The 21,669-nt window shown below is 42.7% G+C and overlaps 1 protein-coding gene across 1 annotated transcript in view; it reads right to left on the bottom strand.

The window, feature by feature from the left end:
* Positions 1-7,307: 7,307 nt before the first annotated feature.
* RELT (RELT TNF receptor) overlaps positions 7,308-21,669 on the bottom strand; it is a 92,057-nt gene continuing 77,695 nt past the window's right edge. Inside the window, exons 6-11 of the mRNA XM_089513040.1 lie at positions 20,383-20,640; positions 18,654-18,734; positions 17,583-17,664; positions 15,667-15,915; positions 14,350-14,530; positions 7,308-11,319 (exon numbers count right to left, since the gene is read on the bottom strand). Of these exons, the coding sequence (XP_089369166.1) occupies positions 11,308-11,319; positions 14,350-14,530; positions 15,667-15,915; positions 17,583-17,664; positions 18,654-18,734; positions 20,383-20,640 (863 nt within the window). The 3' untranslated portion in view covers positions 7,308-11,307. The remainder of the gene's footprint in view (positions 11,320-14,349; positions 14,531-15,666; positions 15,916-17,582; positions 17,665-18,653; positions 18,735-20,382; positions 20,641-21,669) is intronic.

Here is a 21,669-nt window from a genome sequence, read left to right as displayed (position 1 = left end):
CTGGCTTGATCTATTGTAAGACCCATTTGCTTGATTTCTTTGCTGTCCATGGGATCCTCAGCACTCTTCTCCAGCACCATATCTCCAAAGTGTTTGTTTTCTTTTTATCTGCTTCCTTCACTGCCCAGCTCTCCCATCCATCCATGGTCATAGGGAATACAATGGCTTGTATGGTTCTAACTTTAGTGCTTAGTTGTATGTCTTTACATTTTAAGATTTGGTCTAGTTCTTTCATTTCTTCCCATTCATCTGACTTCTTGACTGCAGTCTCCATTCTGATCAATATTTGATCCAAGGTACAGGGACTCTTTTACTATTTCTGTTTCCTCATTGTTAGGTTGAATTTGTGTGGATTCATCATCATGGTCATTATGCTTGTTTTCTTTATGTTCAACATTAAGCCTTCCTTTGCATTTTCTTCCTTGATCTTCCTTAGTAGGTGTTCCAGCTCCGTGAGGTTTTCTGCTAGTATTATGGTGTCATCTGCGTATCTCAGATTGTTGATATTAGTTCCCCTTTATTTTCACTCCTCCTCCTTCTGTGTCCAAGCCTGCCTTTCATACAATCTGTTCTGTATATAAGTTGAACAACTAGAGTGATAACATGCATCCTTGCCTGACCCTTTGCCAATTAGGAACCATTCATTTTCTCCATATTCTGTTCTGACGGTTGCCTCTTGTCCTGGATGGGGCTATGTCCAGCGTTCACAACTTAAAAATGAACTCAGAGAGAGTAAATTTCTGCTTATAAATAAACAAGATGGAGAGTGAGAGAGACCTCATGGTTCATTCCCTGTGGGACTGACCTAGATTTCTATTTAAAATCTAGAACGGCCCAGAAAGCTGGACATAAACAACACCGAAGTGTCTCTGCATGTAACTCTTTCTTTACCGCGGTGCGTTGTCTCTCTTAGTGTTCATAGGGTATAAAATGGTAGGAAAAGGGGGACATTCTCCCCTTTATCTGACAACAGCTTAAGTGACCTTTGATTTAAAAGGATGATTGGGTTTCAATTTTTAAAAAAGCTCTAAGCAATGGTTGAGTTTGCAAGACCTGAGCTGGGCAGCTCATCACAGGAGATCTCACCTGCAGGGTTGCAATAAGTCAAAGGTTGTATCCACAGTGGAGAAATAACCCAGTTTGGCACCACTTTAACTGCCCTTGCTCAAGGCTATGGAATTCTGGGAGCTGGAGTTTGTTGTGGGGCCCAGAGCGGAGCGTCATAGAACTTTAGAGTTGCAAACAGATGCAGCCTTTCCTCCTCATTAATAACTTTTGTCGTTTTCAGCACACTGCTTTTGTTCAGCCAAAGGCAACACTGTTTTCATCTGAGAAATATTTGAGGTTATGTTATGATGGATATGTTGTGATATGAAATTTTTAAATGACTCTGTGAACCGTTTTGGAAGAGTGGTATATAAATAAAGCATATTATTATTATTATTATTATTATTATTATTTATTATGTGTGATGTAGTGGTTTGAGTGTCAGACTACAGCTCTAGAGATCAGGGTTCAAATTCCCACTCAGCTGTTGAAACCCTTTGTGTAACCTTGGGCATGTCAGAGAAATCCCAGAGATAGGTTCATCTTTGTTGTTGTTGTATCCCTCCAAGTCATTTTTGACTTATGGTGACCCTAAGGTGAATCTATACTCCAGTTTTCTTGGCAAGTTTCTTCAGAGGGGGTTTGCCACTGCCATCCTCTGAGGCTGAGAGTGTGTGACTTGCCCAAGGTCGCCCAATGGGTTTTCATGGCCGAGCCGGGATTCGAACTCTGGTCTCCAGAGTCATCCAACGCTCAGACCACTAGTCTCTGTAAAATGTGCGACATGCCCAAGATCACCCAGTGGGTTTCTATGGCTGAGCGGGAATTTGAACCCAGATCTCTACAGTTGTGGTCCATCACTCAAACCACTATGCCACATTGTCTGCCAATGATGTCACATACCCTCTAATATTTCACAGATCAAAACCGTAACACCTTTGGCCAAGGAACATCCTGGAGTTCTGTGCGATTTGGAACCAGTATAAACAGGGTTGATTTCAAGACCATATGTTGTCCCAGTCAAACTATAACTCTCCTTTGAGCTACTATTAAAAATCCCCTAAAAACATTTATTTGTGGGTTCCTTCCAGGACTGCAGCATTTTGGGTAACAAAGGAATGGCTGGAAAAGGCTGTCTACTGCAATGCAGCAGGAAGGAAGTCAGGGCCAGACTTGGGTCGCTGTGGAGGATGGAAGAGAATACCAACCCCTGCAATGACCAAAAATGTACACATGCAGGTGGACTTGTGCCTATGTGTGCCACTAAAAGGATGCCAGCCTTTGAGTCCTTCCCAGTATAAAGAGCTGGAAGTGCCAGGCTGATGCAGCATCACTTCCCTGCTGAGAAAATTCTGATGGTGGATTAGTGCTGCACAATGTCAGATTTTCAATGCGAAAACACTTCTCGCGAGAGATAAATTTCCAGTAGGCTTTTTAAAGGATCTCTTTGGAAATAATTTGATTTTGATGGTTTGGGGCATTCTGTAGGGTTTATGTATTGATTGGTGTTCCCCCCCCCCCCCCCAGTTGCACTGAGTCTATGTATTAACAGGTATTATGTTTAATTATTTTTGTAGAATGTGTGCCATAGGCAGATTTATTTTATCTGTTTTAATTGATTGTATGTACAGCACTGTGTAAATTTACAATGCTCGTTAAATAAAGCTTACTAATAATAATAATTGCACTCTGAAATGTATCCCACACTTTAAAGGGATATAGAGATGTGGTTGATTCCCTGCTTTCATGCAGACAATCTTGGATATCTTAGGAATCCGTAATTCAACTAAATTACTGGAGAGTCTAGCTTTTTGTTTTAAAAAAAGAAGAAGAAAAAACCCTCATGTAATATTAACCATTCAGTGTCTGCATTAAAAAGCATACCTCATAAAAGTCATGGTGCACTAATTAAATGCACCGTTGAATGCAGAGTGCAACGCACAATTAAATTTAATGCACCCTTAATAAGCATTAATTAAATGTTTCCTTATTCTTACTCTCAGGAGCTAAAAGATGCATCCTTCCCTGCCAGTATTTATTTCTTGCAGTTTAATATAGTGTTGGGGTGCCTATTTATTTATTTATTTATTTATTTATTTATTTATTTATTTATTTTTACTGTCATAAATTGTTTAAATTGATTTTAATTACACTGCTCAGATAGATAGATAGATAAGCTACATCCCCATTCTGCCATACAGGAACTCACAATCAAATCATCCCTGACAGATGGCCATCCAGCCTCTGCTTAAGGACCTCTAAAGAAGGCAACTCCACCACTTTCCAAGGCAGCATCTTCCACCACGGAACAGCCCTTACTGTCAGGGAGTTCCTCCTAATGTTGAAGTGGAATCTCTTTTCCTGGAGCTTGCATCCATTGCTCTTGGTTCTATTCCCTGGAGCAGCAGAAAACAATCTCGCTCCATCTTTCATGTGACAGCCTTTCAAATGTTATCAAATACATTGGACCCTCCACAGTTGCTGGGGTTAGGGGTGAAGGACCCCATGAAAGTGGGAAAAATAAAACCCTTTTTTTTAACCCAAGAGAACAACTATCTAGGAATCTCTAGATCCTCCAGGGCAATTCAGAAGTTGACAACAGAGTCATTCTGGAGGACCTAGAGATTTTTTAGAGAGGACATATTAAACAATCCATGAATGATCAAATCTGTAAAAGTTAAAGCTGAAAATGTGGAGGACCAGCTGTTGAAACGTCTACCATGTGTTGCAAAAGCATGCAGTGTGCATGATATAGGCATGTTTACATACTGAGTTTGTCATCCTTGCACACAGAAAAATTCCAGCATTAGCCTGTGCTGGGCTGATTTTTCTCTACTTCCCAAGGTTACTTATGAGACAGGTCAGGCAAAGTGGAAAGAGAGCCAGCCATCTCTTGATGGCAGCAGCCAGGAGTGTGAAGCCCAGGAGGCAAGTGTGCCAAGTGGAGAGCAAGTGAGCAAGCGGGTGAGGCTAAATATACACACACACAACCCAGCAAGAACTGAAGGTCCCTTTCACCCCCTGGCTTGGCTGGGAAAGCAGTAGCACAGAGAGGCAAGGAGATGCTGAGCTCTTTTCTCTGCCGTTCTTAAAACTGACAAAGAGGACATCTCCGGTGGGTGCGGAGTTTAGGTTTATGGCTGCAGTGTGGCCCATGGGGTGTTTGCGTGGAAGCAGGCATGGTGCAGAGGCAGTCAGGGTAGACTTCTCAGGGTGTGCTGTGTGCTCTGTTCTCCCACTTTTACGGTCTGGCTAACCTTGTTGTTGTTATTTGCATTACAGTTTGCTCTGACTGACACCACTCTATAAGAGTGCCCTGAGACCTGCTCAAGTCTTGCAAACTGAAGGAATCAACTTCTCCACTCAGGTCTTGCAAACTCAGGGCAACTATGGCTTCCTTGACAGAGCCAATGCATGTCATATTCTCCAACGGTCCCAGTTTAGCAGGGACAGTCCTGATTAATCTTCTGCCATCCAGGTTTTTCAGAATACCCCAGTTTCTCTCTCGTCTTCCCACTGCTCCCCCTCCCACCCACCTTTATCCTCAGCTTACTTCAATTGCCACAAACTGAGTTCAAAGTACAAAACTCAACTAACTCAGCAGAAGGAAGAGGAAAGGGCATGGCAGGATCCCGCCTTTCCCACTTGGCTCAGGCAAAAGCAAACTGCTGGCGGCCTTTCCCAGCTTGTATATTCTTCCTCATTTTGTCATCTTGACCACATACTTATGTTGCTTGGCCACATGTGTTTCAGTTTTCATCTGTGAAATGTAAGCGGTTATACCATGGGAAATGAGGGCTTCCTCTTTCTGTCCTGCCTTCTATTTTCCTGAGCATACTATCTATTTACTGTAGTCATATTTACTGGATGTTTCCTGCTTATCCTACCTGGAGAGAAAAAACATTATTTGCCAATGCACACATAGATCAGTCCTCTCCAACCTCATGCTCTCTGGGTGGGTTGGGCTGCATCTCCCAGAATCCCCTAATCTGTTTAGCAATTCCTTTAAAAATGAACTGCAGGGATAAATGTCAAGTTGTCACCAGCTTGAGAGCTATAGGGAAGGCTGCCAGTCCTCAGGGTCTGTTCCCATTTCCCCAACATAACGGTTTCCCAGCCATTTGCCTCTGACCCCATTGGAAAACCAATGTACAGAACATGCTGGCTGGAGAATGCTGGGAGATGCAGTCCAAAAAAAGACTTTTCTGCACTCTGACAATTTATTAGATTAATCTACCTTTATTTTTAAAGCATATGATACAGAAACAGGGAGGATTAAGGAGAGAAGAGAGGAAATTGTCAGATAAACGGATTCAGGGATTATTTTCATTACTGCTAATAAACTGACGTTTACTTGATCCTCTCTTCACCTTGAACTGTCATCCAGCGTCTCTCTGAAAAATATTTTTAGGGCACAGATGTGAACAGGACTGTCGCATGGCAACTGTGGGTTGCTATGTAAGCAGAGCAGTCGAATCATAGGATGACAGGATCTTAAGAGTTGGGAAGGATAACAACATCCCAAATCCACAAAACAGTGGTACCTTCACTGGCACAACAAAAATGCACAAAATGCACAATGCAGCTTCCGAAGCTCCACTGACTTCTGCATCAGGGAAAGATCATGTGGGCGCTCAAAGAAATAAAGACTTTTTAAGTTTGATTTGCAAGACCAAAAGAGATGCTCATCTCTTTACAGAAATCAAAGTTCTTTATTTCCTGGAGTAACCACATTGCCAGATGGAACAAAGGTCTGCCTGCATGAATTTCACCCCAGAAACTTCTCAACTGAGAACAGCCACATCTTAACAAAATGCAGGCTTGGGACTAACATCGTCTTAATTTATTTCCCCTTCCTGTATAATTTGTAACATCTTTGTCTATGAAAAAGCCAGTGATGCCTTGAAAGCTTGCCACATGTATTTTGTGCATTTTGCTTGGTTCCATAAAGGCATCACTGTTTTGTGGATTTGGGATGTTATCGTACTTTGCCATATAGCCAACATGGCTACCCTCGATCTGTTTTAAGAGTTGGAAGAGATCCCCCAAAGGCCATCCAATCCAATCCTCTTCTGCCATGCAGGAAAGCACCGTCAAAACACTCTTGACAGGTGGGCATCCAGCCTTTGCTTTAAAACCTCCAAAAAAGAGTTCACCACACTCCAGGGAAGCTTGTTCTACCGTCAAACATCTCTTACTGTCGTTCTTTCTAATGTTGAGATGGAATCTCTTTCCTTGTTACTTGAATCCATTGCTCCGGATCCTATTCTCTGGAGCACAGAAAACTAGCTTGCTTCCTCCTCAGTGTGACATACTTTCAAATACATAGAGGCTTCTTGAGAAACCTGTTGTCCTGTGGCCTCACAGAAACGGAGACATATTGGATTGCAAGAGAGGAGTCCTTGTTGAGATACAAATGGACTTTAAATCTACTGGAATTTGAAAATCTCCCAATTGCCACATGGCTTAAAGGAGGAGAAGGAGCCGGCCCATACCATCGAAACTAAGGACAGAAACAACAGAATGCAGGCATCTTACTAACGTCTCTAACTTTTCCTCTGTTTAGTTTGTAACATCTTGTCTGAGGAAGAAGCAAGTATACTGTGCATTTTGGTTGTCCAATAAAGGTATCACTGTTTTGTGGATTTTTGTTTGAATATAATTTCAAATATTTAAACATGGCTATCATAGAATCCTAGAGTGGGAAGAGACCCCAAAGGCCATCCCCATTACACAGTGCAGGAAGACAACAGCCAAGCACTCTTTGTGAGATGGCCATCCAATCTCTGTTTGAAAATGTCCAAAGAAGGAGACTCCATGGCAGCCTCTTCCATCATCGAACAGCTCTTACTGTCAGGAAGTTTTTCCTAACGTTTAGGTGGAATCTCTTTTCCTATAGTTGGAATCCATTGCTCCGGGTCCTATTCTCTGGAGCTGAAGAAAACAAGCTTGCTCCATCCTCAATGTGACATCCCTTCAAATACTTAAAGAAGGGTATCACATCACTTCTCAACCTTCTCTTCTCCAGGCTAAATATACCCAGCTCCCTAAGCTGCTCCTCATATGGCTTGGTAGTTTCCTGATAAATCTGGGGTTTGAGGCAAGCGGTTCAAGGGACCCCCCTAAATAGTCCACACAATTCCCATTGGTGGTGAAAGTACCGCAAAGCCAGTAGCTGTTCCCTCTTTGCAAGCTCCCTGCCTCCCTCACACTTTCCCAGAGCAACAGAAGGGAGTAAAGCAGCCATTTTGCTTCCTAGATTGTTTTTATTGACCCATAAATACAGAAACCCAAACCAACAGACTTAAAAAACCACTCATGGCTCTTTAACACAATGTCCAAAGGGAAAAAAACAACAACTCCATCCCATTCCCCAATGTAACAAAATATATGGTCAGTAATAAATAACACAAGGGGCAGAAGCTGGGAGAAAGAGCAGACCGCTCCATGAGGAACCATACTCGCCCTTGCTTTGCCCACATAAATAACATTTAATGTAGAAAATAATGATGGGAATGGCAAACAACAAAAATGTTGTGTTGGCTGACAGGCCAGGTTAAGAATGTAGTAGTTGCAAGCTGTTCCTGGTGTAAACAAATGGGTTAGAAAAAAACACTGGAATTATTAGCCTTCTCAACATCCATAACCTCCTATTCTCCTGCCCCACGTGCCGAGGTGCGCAAGAGAGCCATCAGCCACAGGGTAAAGCTATGGGATCACTGGGCCATAAAGTATATTTAGCACACGATGGTGGGAATCCTGTTGAGAAACTATGCCAGAGGTTGTGCATTTTTAGGGGTGTGCAGCAGTGGTGGAGAACGCGGGCAGACAGAAAAATCTGCCAATTCTGAGCAACCTCTTTCTTCAAGGCCTTCGTCCCTATGCCAGCATCTACGCCAGTGTAATTAGGTAAATGTAAATCTATGCCAGCGTAATTGTGCCAGTGTACTGCACCAATAGTATCCCCCCTGCCATTTCCACCGGTAAAGCTGCTATGGTTTAATTGCTAAGACATGCCAGAGGTCCAAGGTTTTGCAAGTCTTACTCATGCTCAACCACCTGTGGCCCACTCCAATGCCTACCAAGACAGGCTGGCAGGTTCCTTGTTGGTGGGCTGGTCCATCCAGTTTGGGTTCTAGTTGGAATTTTAAAGGACTATTCAAGTTTATTGAATGTTATCCCTCAAATAGCACCAGCCACCACTAATTCCTAAATGCGGGGGAAGATGCAGGCCAACTAGAATTCACCTAGAGAAAACGCTAAGTGTTTCAGTGTACCAAAAATATGGCTAAAAGTAAGTCTTTCCTTTGAGTAAAATGTCTTCTAAAATCTCAGAATGCCCACAAGTCACTCATGCCAAAATGGGGAATCTTTGACTCTCCAGATGTTGCTGGACTTCAGGTCGCAGCAGCCACAGCCAGCATGGCCTACAGTAATGGACTACTATAGGATTTGTAACGCAAATTATCTGGCATGCCAAACCCTTGGATTTGCATGTCAGTGCCCTGTGGAATTAGTTAGGTCCCTTGGCCATTCTCTGCCTGGCCCAAGCAAATAAAAATAATAAAGGAAAGGCTAAGCAAGCAATGGGGAAACTATTAAAACTGACTTGTTGTCCAGTTTCTCCAGATCACAGTTACCTTGGGGTAGAACCTTAGTTTATTTATTTAATCTGGGCATTTTATTAGCAAGCACTCATGTGCCCCAAACTCTGTTTAATGGCTTGCGGTTTTTTGAAGAAAGAGAATGGTGTTTTGAGTGCCTTTGTTGAAGTTTTTGGAAACATAGAAGGGATGGCCTACCAGTAGCTGCTGGTTTGTTTCTGGGAGAAGGTCTTCCCTGTGGCTGCTCCCACTCTTTAGAAGTTAAGATGCCTCCTCGCTTAAGACGTTTGTTTTTAATCTTGTTTGAAAATAACATTTGAATTAGTTTTAGTTCTGCTGATACTTTTAAAAAAATTCGATGGGGTTTTCTGGCTATGTGGCCATGTTCTAGAAGAGTTTCTTCCTTTCTGCTGATACTCTTGTGGCCCTTGGTATTTGCTGGGCTTTGGTTCAAGGGCCTAAAATGGATACCAAAATCCATGGATATACAAGTCCCATTAAATACAACGGCACTGTAATATAGTGCTTCTTATATAAAATGGCAAAATCAAGGTTTGCTCTTTGGAATTTATATTTTTTGGAATATTCTAATGCTGTGGATGATTGAATACATGGATATAAGGAGCTGTGGATATGGAGGGCCAACTGTATTTAATACTATTTTAAATCTTTGTTTTTGTATGTTTTTAACTATTGTACAGTCAGGCCTCCTTATCCATGGTTTGAAAACATTGTTAAAATATATACATTCCAAAAAGCAAACCTTGACTTTGCCATTTTATACAAGGGGCACCATTTTACTGTGCCACTGTATTTAATAGGACCTGAGGATCCACAGATTTTGGTAGCATTTTGCTATGGCAGTTAAAGTGGTGTCAAACTGGATTATTTCTGCAGTGCAGATTATTATTATTTTATTATTATATTTATTTATATCCCATCCATTTCCCAAAATTGGGACTTAGAGTGGCTCACATTAAAAAACAGTACAGACGCATCCAGATTTGACACTACTGAATTAGATGCACCAAGGGCCTGATATGGCAGCTGTCTCTTCCCTACGGTATGTTTCTGCCTGGAGTGAACTTTTCCCCTCTCCTTTATCAGTGAAACATCCTTAAATGCATACTTAGATACCTCATCCATCTGTTCAGTGGAGCTTCCTCCCAAGTAAGTCTGCCTAGGATAGATTGCAAGAAACTTTTATTATTTCTGGGAGGACTCAATAACAATAAAGGTTGCCTTAATACAGAAGGCCTTTGGATTGAAATTGGGTTTCAGGAGCCTCTGTGGCTACCAAAGTCCATGGATGCTCAAGTATCTTTAAATGCAATGGCATAGTAAAATGGTTCCCTTACAGAAAATGGCAAAATCAAGGTTTGCTTGTTGGAACTCATGGATATGGAGTGCAGACTGTATTTCTTAGGGCTTGATCATTTATTACACGTCTGGCTGATATTTCCTGTAGCCACTCAACTACATAGAGATTTTGGGGGTCCAACTGTACCAGATAATTTGGGAAGAGGGGCTCAGCCCCCAACCTAGTCTTGGGGGGATGTGAGACCCCCATTCCCATATTTCATGGGCTGTGCATGAGAGGAATAAACAGGGACCCCACTTTTCACCCTTTGACAAAATATTGCTGCTTTCAGTGTTGACAAAATAAGATATCCTCCCCACTCAAGTAATTCATACTCTTCAACTGTCCCAATTTGGCAGCAATAGTCCTGATTAATCCTCTGTCATCCTACTTTTTCAGCTGCCTATAAAATGTCCCAGTTTCTCACTTCTCCCCGTTTCCCCCTTTGTCCTCAGCTTACTTCCATTGCTGCAAAACTGAGCTCAAAGTGCAAAAGTAGTTTGTGCTCAATTAACTCAATAGGGGAAGAGAAGAATGGGCAAAACTTTGGCCTTCTCAATAGGCTCAGGCAAAGGCAAACTGCAGCCAGCTTCTCCTAGCTTATCTGTTCTTCCTCATTAATAACCTTTGTCATCTTGGCACAGTTGTCATCTGTGAAATTTTGGCGGATATGCAGCTTCACCGAGGGAATATACCTGGATCCTAGCCATCAACTCCAGTGAATGTGGAAAAGCTAAATAAATAAATGAATAAATACAGGTCCCTTTCAAACATAAAAGCCACTCCCTCCCACACCAAACATTGTGGTGATGCCTATAGAGAAAACAGACTCCCTCTCTTCTTCCATTCTTCAGAAAAAAAGCCGCCTGGCTTGGTTGGCACTACCAGGAGGGTTCGATGGCATGTAAACAAAAGCCTGTGTCGAGTGGTTCTCCAGTTTGGCAACACAAGGATCCCTTTTCCCCCATTCCCAACCACATCCCACCCTCCACCCCACTTCTTTCCCAATCGTCCTTTCTCCAAGAAGGTTGTTAAAAAGTCTTTGCAATGCCAAGGGTGTCCTCTGGAGTTCTGCGCTCCAGTTGGCACAGACGGCGTTACCAAGAGTGGAGGTGGGGGACCAGCCCCACAAGGCTCCAGAGTTCGGGCGAGTCCCCCGTTGGGGAAGGAAAAAACAAAACGAGGGCTTGTCCTTCACCTTCCACGATGCCCACAGTGCGTGCATGTCTCTGGTGGGCACTTTGGCCTGGCACCTCTAATTGATCCCCTGTTCCATCTTCTGCTGTGGCACGGCAGTCAGATGATGACCTGGAGGAGATTAGAGGAGAAAGTTGGAGAAGGAGGCATGAGGATTGAGGAGAGATGTTTGCCAGAAAACCCGAGGAGGAAAAAAATAGGGGGCAGAGCTACCAAGATTTGCCTTGCTAATACCAATGTTGTTCCTTCCTGGAATGTTTGGTGAAAGGTTGATAAGTGTCTATTTTTGCTCTTTAGAGAAATAAAGTTGGCAGTCTTTGCCTCCATGGATGGAGCTGAAGGAGACCATCACCACCCAACATCTCATCTGCGAGGCTGACTCCAAGAGCTCTTCTCCCACTTTGACCAAAACCCCATTTTCAGATCCACCATTTTGTATCGTATCATCTGCAACTGAAGATCCACAATGGAGCAAAAGCATAGCCAGCAATCCACAGAAAGCCCAGCAAGACCCTATTCTCAAATGCAACAAATATAATGCAAACAGCACCTTGCATCCCAACTGCACCAAAAGCAACGCTACACAAGATCTGTCAGCGTGAACCTTCTTCCCAGGGAAAGCGGGGCAGCGGGAAATCGGAGACAAAGGGATTTACCTTCAGATCACCAGCTTACTTTCACCCACTCTAACAATGAAGGGACTGTCCTGGGAAAAGGAGGGATTGAATCAGGTTGCGATAAAATATGGGAAGGATGCAATACTCACCTGGGGGTGCTATATGGCATGTGATAGAGGAAAATGGCACCGTAACATAAAAGCAGACTGGATTTCGGCATAGTAGGCACCATGTGGGCAAGTTGACCTCATACTTGTTCCCTCTCTCTCTCTTTTCATAGAATCATAGAGCTGGAAGATACCGCAAAGGCCATCCAGTCCATCCCCCCTGCCATGCAGGAACTCACAATCAAAGCACCCTCAACAGATGGCCATCCAGCCTTGTTTAAAGACTTTCAAAGAAGGAGACTCCACCGCTCTCTGAGGGAATGTGTTCCACTGTCAAACAGCTCTTACTGTCAGGAAGTTCCTCCTCATGTTCAGGTGGAATTTCTGTTCCTGTAGTTTGCATCCACTGTTCCGTTTCCTATTCTCTGGAGCAGCAGAAAACAAGTTTGCTCCATTCTCAGTATGATGCCCCTTCAAATACTTAAACAGGGCTCTCATATCACATCTTAACCATCTCTTTTCCAGGCTAAACATACCCAGCTCCTCATAGGGCTTGATGGTTTTCAGATCCTTTACCATTTTGGTTGCCCTCCTTGGGACATGCTCTAGTTTGTCCACATCCTTTTTGCATCCCACCCTTTCTCTGAGACACTCCAGGACGAGAGACAGCCCTCCATATCCATGAATTCTGCATCCACAGATTTAACTAACCACAGCTATCCCCAAAATATATAAGTTCCAAAAAGCAGACCTTGATTTTGTCATTTTATAGAAGGGGCGCCATTTTACTATGCTGCTGTATTTAATGGGTCTTGAATGTCCATGGATTTTGGTATCCACGGAGGTCCTGGAACCAAACTACAGTAGACCCCAAGGGTCCACTGTACAAATCCAGGTTATTCTCTTTTATCCTCTGAGGACTAGCTGACAATGGTGACAGCAACTGAATTTGAGTCACCCAGTGACTCTTACAGCTACCCTGAGTCCAAATCTCTCACCTCAAATGAATATCTAATGGTCCTACCCCTCACTCCCAGACCTGTCCTGTGCCAATTTTGTTCCCCTTTCATCTCATTTCCACATTTTGGAACCCATTCCTCCTCCTGCATTCCAAGCTGTGGTCTTTCTTTCAATATCTGAAAGAGCAGCCAAACCGAATGATAAAGCGAGCTCACTTTGTTCTGCCAACTGGTTGCCCTTATGGCACATCAGGGACAAAAGCTTCTTGTACAGCCTTCAGAAACATGGAGAACTCTCCAGAAGGAGAGCATCAGCCAGTGTAAACAACCAAACACCCTTCCCACCTGAAAAATCCTCAGCACATATCCCAAAGTGAAGATGGGTAGCACAAATCCCATATGCTAAATGCTGTTCCTCTAATGACTCTCCAGGCATTAATTTGTAGTCAGAAGACTATAAATTATGTTGCGGCTGCTCAATCTCAGTGACAAAATGATGCGCCCACCCTTAGGCATCTCCAGTTTTGCAAATCATGAACAATCAACCCTCCATATCCGCAGCTGTCAAACAGCCCTTACTGTCAGGAAGTTCCTCCTAATGTTGAGATGGAATCTCTTTTCCTGGAGCTTGCATCCATTGTTGTGTCTATTCTCTGGAGCTGCAGAAAACAAGCTTGCTCCATCCTCAACATGATACACCTTCAAATACTTAAACAAGGCTATCATATCACCTCTTAACTGTCTGTTCTCCAGGCTAAACATACCTAGCTCCCTAAGTCTCTCCTCAGAGGGCTTGACAGTTTTCAGACCCTTCACCATTTTGGTTGCCCTCCTATGGATATGCTCCAGCTTCTCACCATCCTTTTTGAATTGTGGTGCCTAGAACTGGATGCAGTATTCCAAGTGAAGCCTGACCAAAGCAGAACAGAGTGGCACTATTACTTCTGTTGATCTAGAGATTATACTTCTACTGATGTAGCCTAGAATCGTATTGGTGTTTTTAGCTGCCACATGTTAACTGTTGACTCATGTTCAACTTGTGGTCTACAAGGACTCCTAGATCCCTTTCGCATGCACTGTTTCTTGACTAAAGTGTCATTTGGTAGTCATTTGGAGTGGATTCATTGCCCCACTGACAAGGATGGCCCAAGCCCTCAGCTGCACTGGAATTGCCACACATCTTATTAGTGAGCACATGATTTGGGGAAAGACAGGGATTTATTTATTTATTGGACTATATCCGGCCTTTCTCCCAAAATGGGATTCAGATTCAGGAAGATGCAAGACTAGTTCTTTAGGTAACGGGGAACACTGGCTGTCAAGCCTGGATGGAAACAGTCACACCACCCATGACCTTTGGATGGAGCTCTTCCAAAGGCACCCAACTCCCCATAATTGCTCCTGACTTTAAGGATCACTTTGGCATTAAGAGACGTCCAAATTTAGCTACCCACTAACCTCTTGTTGGCCGTCTTCCGTCGTCAGCCATTTTGGCTTCCCTCCATTGCCGACCAATGGTTTTTGCTCTGGAAGGAGGCAGGCGTAAGGGGGCTCAGCTGATTCTGCCCCCACGCTTTCCGAAATAGTTTTCACTTCTGAAGGGTTGGGCTTCTGCTCAGGGATGCGAGCCACGCGGAACCTAGCCAACGACAACAAAAATAATCACACATACATCCAGACAATATTAATGTTATTATATGACCACAGCGGCGAGGGTGAGATCCACTAGAATTTGGAAAAAAGAAGAAAGCCAGTTATGGAAAATCTACAACTATATTGAAATAGACTGACATACTTGCTTAAGAACAGATCAACAGAAAAACATAAAGGAGAATGGTCAAAAGTCTATGGGGGGGGGGGGGATTGGAAAAAGAAACAGAGAAGGAAGTAGCAGGAACAGAATATCTGGTTTATCTGAATTTAGAAATAACAGAATGATACTTTAAGAGAACAGGACAGAATTATAATATAATTTCAATAGAAAGTGATATAATATTGGAATAATATTCAGAGAGGTGAACATTTAGGAAGTCTTTTTATTGTTTAATGTCCTACTATAACATCGAGATTGGTATTGTTAAGTAGGATGAAGCAGTATATTACATTACAGTGTAGTATAGTGTGATGCAATGTTTTTATATGGTGGTGTACTGCAATGTAACGATTTTGTAGATGTTTATATGCTTATTCATGGTTTTTTTTGTTCGTTTTACATCTGTATCTGTATGGTAACGGTTTTCAAATTATTTGAATAATAATACAGTAATAATAATAATAACAACACACATTTACGCACACACCAATGATGCAGTGATCTAGGAAGAAGATTCCTTAGCACTGAGCCAGGAGCAGTTAAATCACTCTCAAACTGGATTGATTCTGCAATGTGTTTTGGACCAAAGTGTTCTTTCAAAATAAATGCCATTGTTCCCGAGTCATTTCTTACATATAATTTAGTCATATTATATTCAATTTCCTTCATGTTTAACATTTGTACTTTCCTTTGTTATTCTAGTATAATAATACTAATAATAATTTCTGTTCTGTGCAAAAACAACAACACCACATTTTATCCCATTATTTTCACTGACATTATTTTCCCTGGCCATACCACCCTGAAAACGCTTGATCTTGTCAGGCTGAATACTTCACCAAACTACAAATCCCAGGATTTCACAGGATGGAGCCATAACGGTTGAAGGGGCCTCAAACTGCTTGATTTCTGCAATGTGGATCAGATCTCAGAGATATGGAAATACCCATGGCAAAGCTTACCTGCCGACAGAAAGGATGGTGATTTCTCCTGGTCTGCCTGGCTTATTTCCAGTTTTCGCCTGCTTGGTGTTGGCCATGTTAGGCGTGGCAGAACCGCCGGCAGCTGCGTCCATGGCGGGGAGGACCTCCGGCCATTTCTTCTGGCTGCATCGAGTGCAGGTAGGCCCAGGACGAGTGGCTAAACCTTGGACGGTGTGCAAGTGGTGCTGATGCCGACAGATGTGGGGAAACTGAGGCAGGAGATGCAACCTGGTGGAAAGAGGAGAGCGTTGTGAGAAGTGAGGATAGTCACTCAAAGGACATATGAGAGATTCGTTTCCCCAGTTGTCAAGTGTCAGCTTAGCAGAGTTTTCCAGCACAATTTCAATTTGGTTTCAATTTGGCTTTCAGATTTTTAAGATGCAAAGATTTAAAGTTTTGGCCCAAACATCAGTGGATTTAAACAAGGTGCTGAAGCCATGTGTGGATACATTTCAGGACTTTGGATAGCTCTTGGAAAGTAGTAATGGGCAAAATACAGTGGGCCTTTGGCATCCAATGGGTTTTTGGCTCCAGGACTTCACATGGATACCAAAATCCATGAATGCTCAAGTCCCATTAAAAACAATGGCAGAGTAAAATGGCATCCCCTAGATAAAATGGCAAAATCAAGCTGTGCTTTTGGGAACTGATATTTTTAAAACGTACAGTGCCACTTTATTGAATTGTTTTAATTGTTCAGTAGTTATATGGTTTTTATTGTTGTAATTTTTTACTGAAGGGAAGGAGGGTTGAAGGGTTGGGGGATTTGGAGGATTGTTTCTCTTTGTTATTGCTTTTTGTATTTGTATTAACTTCTGCTGTTACCCGCCTTGATCCTCAAAACGGAGAGGCAGGATACAAATAAATGTATTATTATTATTATTATTATTATTATTATTATTATTATTATTGGCTTTCCACATTTGCTGGGGTTAGGGGTGCAGGACCCCATGAAAGTGGAAAAAGCGCAAATAACAAAAACACTTTTTTTTACTTGAGAACACTTTTCTATTAATCTCTAGGTCCCTCCGACACAACTTCTGATGGATGCCGACTATAGACTGGTGCTGGAGGAACTAGATTCCTAGAGAGAACATATGAATCAAAGCCATGAATAATCAAATCCACAAAAGTCAAAGCCTCAAATGTGGCAGGCGGACTGTATTTTCAAGCCGTAGATGGTTGAATCTGTGGATAAAGCATCTGTGGATATGGAGGGACAACTGCATGGCATCCTGGAGCCATTTCTGTGCCCCTTCAAGGGAGGCTCATGGCATCAGTTCACTCCCTGCATCTAAGGAAGCACACTTGGCCTTCCACATTTGCAGCTGTGACTTTTGCAGATTTATTTGCGCTTCTAATTAATATGTTCTCCCTAGGAATCTCTGGGTCCTCCAGCGCAACTCTGCAGGAAGTTGACCATAGAATTGTGCTGGAGAACATAGAAGTTCCTAAAGAAAACACTTCTCTAGGAATTTGGAGGTCCTCCAGCATGATCTGAGGGATAGCTTGACCAAAATGAAAAGTTAAAGTAAAATAAAAAATAATAAAAGAAATAGATTAAAAGAAGTTCTAGTTCAACAAAACAGAGAACAAAATAATTGAATGTTGGTAGTATGGTTCCAGTATTTAGTTTGTGTTATAGTAGTCTGTTGTTAGTGATTTGAGTTTAATGTATATCGCTTTTGTATGCTGTTTTTGTACGTGTAATATGAAAATTTCAATAAGTATTACAAAAAAAGAGGATGGATAAGCAATCTAGGAGAAGCTGCAGCTGTTTGCTTTTGCCTGGGGCTCCTGGGAAGGGAAGCATTCCTAACTAGGTAGTGGTGGGGACTGGACTGGATACAGGAAAGAAAACTGGCTAACACCAAAGGAAAAGTCAGACGTCATACTTGTTAACTGGTTTGTAGATGGGCTGAGCAATCTGTTTGCTGTGATAATCCTTCAGCATCTCTTCCAGGACAGCTGCATTCTCTGTTGCCATGAAAGAAGGAGAGTTTAAGAGAAGGATTAGGAGAAAGAAAGACATCTGTTAGAAAAACAAGGAGACCAACAGTGTCTTGTCTCTGTAAGCCTGCTTTGCAAGACCACTGGTGGCTTTTCACTAAGATGTCATAAACTGTCTCAGAGGTCTTAAGAAACCAGAAAAGGGGTTCTACCTCTCTCCAAAACCAAAAATGGACTCCTTATAATACCCACTTTTGTTTTTGGAGCAGATTGCTGTGGGTTTTTGGAAGGGGGGAATTATCCTCAGGATCCCTGTAGCTTATTCATCCCACTGTATTTGAAGAAGATTGTTATTTTTCATTTGTTAATTTTTTTGTGGTGGACAAGTCCAGAGTGATAGAGTTGGAAGGGAATCCAAAGGTCATCTAGTCCAACCCCATGCCATTTCCAGAATACACCACTAAAGCACCCTATAAAATAGGTGCCCAGCCTTTTGGAAACCACCTCTGAAGAAGAGTCCCCTTCACTTTGTAAAGGGGTCTGTTCTACTGTCATACAGCTCTTACTTTCAGAAAGTTTAGTCCCAACATTTAGCTGGAATACAATAAACATTAATACTGTTTTGTGCCATTAAGTAATTTCCAAATTATGGTGACCCTAAAACAAGCCTATTACGGGATTTTCTTGGCAAGTTTCTTCAGAGGGAGTTTGCCATTGCCATTCCCTGAGGCTGAGAGAGTGTGATTTGCTCAAGGTCACCCAGTGGTTTTCTATGGCCAAGTGGGGATTTGAACTCTGGTCTCCAGAGTCACAGTCCAACACTCAATCAACTACGCCAGGCTAGCTCTCATATATTATTATTATTATTATTATTATTATTATTATTATTATTATCAATACTCCCACCCTTTTTTCCAATCTGGGGCCCAGTGGCTTACAAAGGTTAAAACAGAGACAATTAAAAAAGTAAAGAATATACTGTAGGCATGGTCACTATTTGCCCATACAGGACTCACCTTTTTTCTCTGTGATCAAACGCACCAAGACCCCAATGGTGTCTTCATTGGCATCTTCTATCCTGTAGGCATTATTGCTTCCTACGGGACACAAGAAAGAGGGAGAATCATAGAATCATAGAATCATAGAGTTGGAATAGACCACTTGGGCCATCCAGTCCAACCCCCTGCCATGCAGGAAATCCAAATCAAAGCATCCCTGACAGATGGCCATCCAGCCTCTGTTTAAAGACCTCCAAGGAAGGAGACTCTATCACCTTCCGAGGAAGTGCATTCCACTGTCGAACAGCCCTTACTGTCAGGAAGTTCCTCCTAATGTTCAAGAATTGAAACACTGCACAACTGTATTGTTGTGTAACACAGCACAACTCAACACCCAGTTGCTTTGCGTCTCATTTGGTTCACCTGGAATGGAGAAGAGTTACCATGGCTCCCAGAACTGCCTCTTCACACAATCAACCATGGCCTACATATAGAAAGGTAGTTTAAATACATATATATTTCCCCCCACACGTTCTTGGCTTCTCTCCCAGGCCAGGCGTTGTGTCAGGGGTGGCGAGCTTCTGCAATGGTCCAAATGCCGTTAGGATCATCTGCTTTGAGCCTGATGGCTCTCTAGATGCTTAGGACAGAAGATGGAATTCCAAGATCCCAGGAAAAAGAATCAAAAGTATTCCCGTGTCACCTTCCCTTTGTAGCAACGAGAGGACCCAGGAACTGCATGATAACATGCACAGATCTTGGAGGTCCTAGGTCTAATCTGCACTGCAGAGATAATGCACTTTGTCACCACTTTAATTGCCATGGCTCAATGCTATGGGAGTCTGGGATTTGTAGTTTTGTGCTATATACTTCTCTGTCAGAGAGTTCTGGTGCCACAGCTAACTACAAATCCCAGGATTCCTAGCAGTCAAAGAGGTGTCAGACTGCAGTGCAGATTAGACTCTGCAAGGTGCTACTTGCTCTCTTCTCCTGGCTGCAAAACAGTAATCACACTCTCACAAGGTGCATTCATCCCACCCTCCTGCAGCCACTAACTGGCCACATAAATCATGCATGCATACATATTGTGGCAATGGTGTTGGGTCTGCATCTGTCACCATCGGGATCCCAGAATTTGTGTGACACTACTGAAATGTCACACTTTGCAATCAAAGCAGTCCAGATGGAGAGATGCCCCTGAACAAGATCCACAAGACCTAGAGCTTAGAGACATTACGTCAGCTTTTGGGCTATGGTTCCCAGAATCAGGGATGCCTACAGTCCAAAAAATAAAATATAATTGTAGGCTTTTTTGGAGAGGTGGTTCCCTTGTAAATGTTGGCTGCTGCCACACTGCAGAATTACTGCAGTCTGACACCGCTTTAGCTGTCAAGGCTCCATCCCATGGAATCCTGGGATTTGTTGTGGCACCAGAGCTCTTAGACAGAGAAGGTTAAATATCTCACAAAACTACAAGCCCCAGGATTCCGTAGCATGCAGCCATAGCAGTTAAAGGAGTGTGAAATGGCATTAATTCTGCTTTGTAGACGCAGCCCTTGTCAAGGCAAGGAAAAAGGCAGAGCAGCCATTTTGAAGCTGCATGTGTATTCTTGTAAATGCATCACAATACCAATTGGGCAGTAATTCAAATTGTGCAGCCAGCTACAATATTCTGGATGCTGTTGTCAAAAAAGAGGTCATTTCTCTGAGCTGGTTTCTCACCCCGCAAGGATACCATCCTGCTCACCGTTCCACTCAGATTTGGCTCCCTCCTCATCCGTGTCCTTGTGAGCCGTGCAGTGGTACCCCTTTTTCATCAGGAGGTTGCAGAAAAGGATGCCCAGGAGACCCATCACACAGAAGACCGGGACAATGGCCAAGACAGCATACTGGGTGGCACTCTCCTCTGACTTCCCATCTCGGGTGCTGTTGCCCGGCATCTTCTCTTCCCGTCTCTGCACGGCCTCAGCGTTACGTGTCAGACGCGTCAGCCACCTCCTTGATCCTGAGAGGTGGGGAAAAGAAGGATTACAGCCAGCCCTCCGTACCCATGGATCCTTTATTTTTTTCAAACCATCCACGGTTTGAAAATATTTTTAAATATATATAAATTCCAAAAGGCAAACCTTGATTTTGCCATTTTATATAAGAGATGTCATTTTCATTTAGAATTGTATTTAATCAGACTTGAGTATCAACAGATTTTAGTATCCATGTGGGGTCCTGGAACCACTGAAAACCTTGGGGATCCACACTATGGCCATCTCCATTCATTTTAAGAAACAAATGCAACCCCACAAATCCTTTCCATCCAGTCGAATGCCTTTCTAAGGCATTTAGAAACTGGGAGATTTTTCCCACACAATCAAATGAACAAATCTCTTGACAACATATCCTGCCTGTTGTTATTTCCCCACTTTTATAATTACATCTAATCCAATAATTATTTCTATGATTAGCGGGTTAGGTGCTCATTTTAATTGCCATTCTGAAACAGAATTTAAAAGAGTCTGATTGTCTGGACATAGAGAGGCTCTGTGTGAATCAGGCCCCAAATGAGCCAAATTTGGGGATTAGAAGCATTAGCTGGATTAACAGCCCTGTTAATGAGATCCCTTCCTACATAAATTCTTGTTGCAACATCTATGTGACCAATCACAGTATTCTTCCATTTCATCTCTCTAGTTTTTACAACGTACACACTATTACAAATAGCTAGACTGCAGTAATAGCAGGGATACATTTTGCTTGACATTAAAAAAACAAAAGGAATTGGGAACGTTACAAGTCTTGCTTATATAATTATTAATGCACATATGTCATGCCCCTCCTTTTTTCCTTTAACAACTCCAGGAGAAGGTCACACAAGGTCTGGAAAGTCTGGAAACCTCTAAGCCCTATGAAGAGTGTCTTAGGGAGCTGGGTACGTTTAGTCTGAAAAAGAGAAAGTTAAGAGCTGATATGATAGTCCAGCTTAAATATGTGATGGGGTGTCACATTGAGGATGGAGCGAGCTTGTTTTCTGCTGCTCCAA

Source organism: Sceloporus occidentalis, unplaced genomic scaffold (genome assembly GCF_023333645.1).
Source record: "Sceloporus occidentalis isolate IW3139 unplaced genomic scaffold, rSceOcc1.0.p SCAF_2, whole genome shotgun sequence".
Lineage (NCBI taxonomy): Eukaryota > Metazoa > Chordata > Lepidosauria > Squamata > Phrynosomatidae > Sceloporus > Sceloporus occidentalis.
This window is presented reverse-complemented; position numbering and strand designations above follow the sequence as displayed.